General features: G+C 28.9%; 1 protein-coding gene across 1 annotated transcript; it reads left to right on the forward strand.

The window, feature by feature from the left end:
* Positions 1-3,267: 3,267 nt before the first annotated feature.
* Positions 3,268-4,725, forward strand: LOC106757402 (PTI1-like tyrosine-protein kinase At3g15890). Its single transcript, XM_014640071.1, has 4 exons — positions 3,268-3,323; positions 3,423-3,576; positions 3,751-4,013; positions 4,224-4,725. The coding sequence occupies exons 1-4, from the start codon at positions 3,268-3,270 to the stop codon at positions 4,723-4,725; spliced, it is 975 nt and encodes a 324-aa protein (XP_014495557.1).
* Positions 4,726-5,762: the final 1,037 nt, after the last annotated feature.

Here is a 5,762-nt window from a genome sequence, read left to right on the forward strand (position 1 = left end):
GTTAGTATATAATAATAATAATAATAATATATCATTATTTACTATTAATATTATTATGTTTATTATTTTGTATTTGCATCTAACTTTTAATTTTATAAAATGGAAATGGTAGAAGTACTGATATTGAAGTTTCCTCTGAATTTTATATTTTGTAGTATGTTACAAATTCAAATCTGAACCACATGAATACTCCATTAATGTAGAGAGAGAAAGAGAAAGATTGTTAATGATAGTGGGGAGGTGTAGGGTATTTTTGGAATAAAGAAAATAGTAAGGAGGTGTAGAATATTTTTGAAATAAATTAAATTAATGGGGAGGTACAAGTCCCACTTGGGGAGGTGTAGGGAGCAACACCCGTTCATACACCACTAAACAAATAGTCCAGAAGCAAAATTGACCCAAACAATGCTGAAGATAACCCATCAAAATTGAACTGGTTCATGCATTTGTTCTCATTGCATTTGAAGTAGGAAGAGATCTTAATATTTATTTTATCATGAGTTCTTCTCTTGGCCTTTCCCTTAATTGAAACCCAATAGCTCTAATTATTATATTTCTCTTACTATTTTATAAATTCTGAGAAAACTTCATAGTTGATTCTGCCATTGGTAAAGGAAACGAGTGGAATTATAAAATGGTAGTATATGTATTCTATTGTCTACAAGTTTCTTACTCAAAGTTTAAACATTATATTTAAATTAAATAAATAAAGACTCTAATAGAAGCTATTTGTGCCAATGAGAATTATTAGCCAATATGGTTTTGGATTCCACCTTGCACGTCCTCAACGTCGGCATCCATTCTTTTCATCTCTTTGAAAAAATAATATATATTAATTAAGCAATACTTTATTATTATTATTATTACTATTATTATTATTATTATTATTATTATTATTATTATTATTATTATTATTATTATTATTATTATTATTATTATTATTATTATAGATGAAGGGATGAGGGACTGGAATGGGTTAAAGAAGAAAAGGATATTCCAATTTCATTTACATGAATTTCGAAGAATAAAATGACGAAAACGATAGCAACTAAAGGATAATTATGTGAAATTATATTTTTAATAAAGCTTCGTATTCAAGAACTATATATTATATTGTGAAATTTGGTAGCTATTTCTCCGGCCATAATAACTTTTTTTTCGTGTTATCTGTCTCTCTGTATGATATTATTTATATTTTTTTCAAGATGTTAAATTTGATAATTAAAGTTATAAAAATAAACCATTCATAAGGAGTATCTCTTATCTAGACAGTGTTTGACTTGTCACCCTAATTTACTGGCTTTTGTAGGAACCGAAAGCCACTGTTTTCATATATATATATATATATATATATATATATATATATATATATATTCAACATGTCTCAGATTTTCATAATGTGCATGTGTTAACAAGTTGGCCATGTGTTTTAGGTTATATAAGAAAATTGAAATTATTAATTTCTTTACGTGTGGTGTTACTGAAGCTGTACGTATCGACATGCAGCTACAAAGACAGTTTTATTTTACTATTGACAAATACCACTTCACCTTCAAGAGAAATAATGTAGTTACAGACCAAAATATTTCTTATAATTATAATCCGAAATTGAATAATATTATTTTTTATTTTTCTACAAGAATTTTATTAAAGACAAAATATTCAGTCATTAGGAGCTCTTTTAGAAAGAAGGATTGCTAGTTTTAAATTACATTTTTTTGTTATTGAACAAATTTCTAAATTAGACATTAAACCAGTCTCCAAAATTAATGTCCAAGATTTTATTTACTTTCAATTCAGATTTTAATTTAGTCTTAACTGATTTTTATCAAATAGTTCATTAAACATAGCTTAGAGACATTAATTTATTTGTAGAAACAAACTATTTCTTATTTTTGACAAAAATCTCAATAATAAAAGAGATAAAAATGGAAAATATAAGATGAACAAAATAAATAAATAAATAAATATATATATATATATATATATATATATATATATATATATATATATATATATATATATATATAAACATGACTGAAAAGATAAAAATGTAAAGAATGTATGATTCTTTTTAATTCCTAAAAGAGTCTTATTTCTAGAAATGAATACATATAATATAATCCTTCTCTCCATTTAGTTTTGATAAGTGATAACGTTATTTAAAACATTAAATGAAAAAATAAAGCTAAGAACTAAATTATTAGGGAGAATTTAAAACATATTTAAGTCTGCATATTAATTTAACTCGATGAATTCATGTGAATAAGAAGTGACAAACTAATAAAACGGCAAAGAAATTAAAAGGTCAACGACTCAACTTTTGATTAGACGCATGATAAGTGTTAATAATATAGCTAAACCAAATGATTCGTTTAACTTAATCTCTCATGCCTTTTTTTAATAATCAGACCAGTTACTATGGTTGGTGGCAAAATTATAATACAACAAAGACAGAATCTATTAATCATTAAAAGTCCATATTCTGTGTTACTTGAATATACTTCAACCTTTTTCGGAAAATTTACTATGATTTCCACACCATTGTTACACGCAATGACCCTTTAGCCTCCTTTATCAGCTACTAATAAATTTGAAAATTCCATAAAACTTATTAATACTACGAAAACAAAATTGTTGTATGCTTAAGAGTGTGAAAGGGTAAGAGCTAATATATATATACTGTGTTTGATTGAGACATTTTGCCAACTGAAAAATACCAAGAAATTTACAGAATTAAAAATCTTCTTAGTTTACACCAAACATAGAATCTACTTCCATTGCCAAATTTCCGCCGTTGATAAAAAGTTGGGATGGCAGTGACAGCATCACTTTCCATTGGTGAAAATTATATATCCAACTCAAGCTCTAACAGGACCATCAATTTTTCTATACAAGAAGTAAGACGAATTGGTGCATTGTTGTGTAATTAAGCTCACATTAAAAGTAATATAAAATGTGACAATTCCAATGAAAAAGGAAGCTTAACGAAGGCTAGCAAACAATGGCATAGGCCACAATTTGATGCATAAAATATACACAGAATTTGTTTATATTAACCTTAAGAGTCCTTGACTTCCAAGGTAGTCCCTTGTCGATACCATAAACATCTTCTGTCTTCTTTGCATTTGCCGCTTCACATTATTATGCTTCTTTCTTGCAGGGTTTGAGTTGAGTCTATCTTTCATTTTGTTTTTTAACTTCAACCCTTCCAACTTTCTCTTCTGTCAAACTGAACTAAGATTCTAAAGATTCTTCCTTCAAACAATGAACTTGAAGCAATACTGTTGTTTCCTCTCAGACGAAGGGCAAAGCAAAATTCAGTATGCTTTTTATACCTGCTTAATTTTCATGCTTGAATTATCATAATTTTATATTTTTTCAGTTAATATATCTGTTTGTTCTTTTTTCTTTGTTACCAGAATTGCTAGGAAGAAGAACAATAGGGATTATCCATGGGAAATGTACACCTTGAAGGAGTTGCTTAGAGCCACAAACAACTTTCATCAAGATAATAAGATTGGAGAGGGTGGATTTGGCAGTGTATATTTTGGTCGAACAAGTAAAGGAGTTCAGGCAAAATATCTGAACTTTTGTTTGATATATATATATATATAAAGTTTAACCATGGAATATTTTCTGTTGCATGGACAAATTTAAATCTGCATCATGTCAGTTTTTGGTTTAAACATATGAACTGATGTATACTGCATAAAATATGAGGGTTTGAACAGATTTTAAAATCTGCAGATTGCAGTGAAGCGATTGAAGACAATGACTGCCAAAGCAGAAATGGAGTTTGCAGTGGAAGTGGAAGTATTAGGAAGAGTGAGGCATAAGAATCTGTTGGGGTTGAGGGGATTCTATGCAGGAGGAGATGAAAGGTTGATTGTGTATGATTACATGCCTAATCATAGCTTGCTCACACATTTGCATGGTCCACTTGCCAAGGAATGTCAGTTAGATTGGGCGAAAAGAATGAGCATAGCAATTGGAGCTGCTGAAGGCTTATTGTAAGTTTCCCTTCTCCATATTTTTCTTTCATGATTTCAAATTGCAACTGAAAGTTTCATATTAACCAGATAAAGCCAATTCTTAATATACAAGTGGAGTTTAAATCTCATTTTACAAATCGACTGACTTTATGAGTTTGAGATAGGTTTAAACTCTACTTCTTGACTATCTGAGCAAAAGTCTTGACACAATTGATGTTTGTGCATAAGGTATTTGCACCATGAGTCAACTCCTCACATCATACATAGAGATATAAAAGCGAGCAATGTTCTTCTGGATTCTGAATTCCAAGCTAAGGTTGCTGATTTTGGTTTTGCAAAGCTGGTACCAGATGGTGTGACCCATATGACCACAAAGGTTAAAGGCACCCTAGGATATCTGGCACCAGAATATGCTATGTGGGGAAAAGTATCTGAGAGTTGTGATGTTTACAGCTTTGGAATTCTACTGTTGGAGATAATCAGTGCCAAGAAACCCATTGAGAAATTTCCTGGAGGAGTGAAAAGGGATATTGTTCAATGGGCCACACCATTTGTGAACAAAGGTCTCTTTGGCAATATAGCAGATCCAAAACTGAAGGGAAGATTTGATTTGCAGCAGTTGAAAAATGTGATCACAATAGCTCTTAGATGCACTGATACTAGCGCAGATAAGAGGCCTAACATGAAAGAGGTTGTCAATTGGCTCAAGAATGGTGTAGGGAGCATTTAATTGTTACTATGATTACACTATGATCACACTGATATGAAACAGTCATAGTTAAGAAAGAAAAGTACCAAACTGATGTGTATAAAGTGATATTATTTCTTTGTTTTTTTATTCTAATATTTATTAATTATGCATCTTTCTGTTTGAGAAAATGAGATTTGCATTAATTAAATTTGTCAAATTTTAAGGTATCTTTTGAGTGACCCTTTTTGTAGGTGTGGTAAAATCACAGGACTAGGTTTTGTAGTATAGAATCTATTGCAATTCTATATATGACCTTTTTTATGTTCTTAGGGGTTGCAACTTCCTTTTTAGTTTTCTCAAAACAATCTTCTTCAATGTTTAATGTGTATTTAATATTTATTTGGTGAGAAAGAGGTAGAGAGAGAAGATTGGAAAATGGTTTGTGAAAGATTATATATCATTATTCTATGTAATTTTATAGTGTATTTTAAAAGAAAATATATTAAATTTTATCTTTTAATAATATTTAAAATTTCGTATCTTAAATTATGTAAGATTATTTAAATTATGTAAGATTATTGAATGTAATAGAAATAAGTAAAGATAATAAATGGTAAAAGTGTGAATTATTTTATTTTTATACAAAAAACCTCAATGAGAAACTGGGCCTCTGAACTGAAACTGGACTAATTCGAGTACTGCTATTTAGACTCTCATCTTTTGCTAACCGCATTACCATTATAATTCTTTTATTTATAATGACATTTTATTTTTTATTTCACGGTAAAGTTCGTGCTTTCTAAAATGTGAAAAGATAGAAGTGTATTATAATAAGTACTTTTTAAAATATTCTCTTTACATTTTGAAAAGTACGTTTTGGAACATTCTTTTTATTTTTATATTCTGAAAATTATTGTGTGAAACCTTAGCAAAATAGAACATGTTCTAGAAAGAATAATATAGAATGTAAAGAGAGTACTTTGAAATTTAACAACTAAAACCTTTCTTTTTTAGTTTTTACATTTTGAAACGTCCTTTGGAAACAATTTTTATTTTTCAACATTTTGGAAACATAA

This window comes from Vigna radiata, chromosome 1 (genome assembly GCF_000741045.1).
Source record: "Vigna radiata var. radiata cultivar VC1973A chromosome 1, Vradiata_ver6, whole genome shotgun sequence".
Lineage (NCBI taxonomy): Eukaryota > Viridiplantae > Streptophyta > Magnoliopsida > Fabales > Fabaceae > Vigna > Vigna radiata.

Excerpts from the sequence above, each read along its gene's own strand:
- LOC106757402 (XM_014640071.1), top strand. The coding sequence starts at position 3,268 with ATGAACTTGAAGCAATACTGTTGTTTCCTCTCAGACGAAGGGCAAAGC. Across the intron at positions 3,577-3,750 it reads GAACAAGTAAAGGAGTTCAG|ATTGCAGTGAAGCGATTGAA; the intron begins GCAAAATATCTG and ends TAAAATCTGCAG. Across the intron at positions 4,014-4,223 it reads GGAGCTGCTGAAGGCTTATT|GTATTTGCACCATGAGTCAA; the intron begins GTAAGTTTCCCT and ends TTTGTGCATAAG.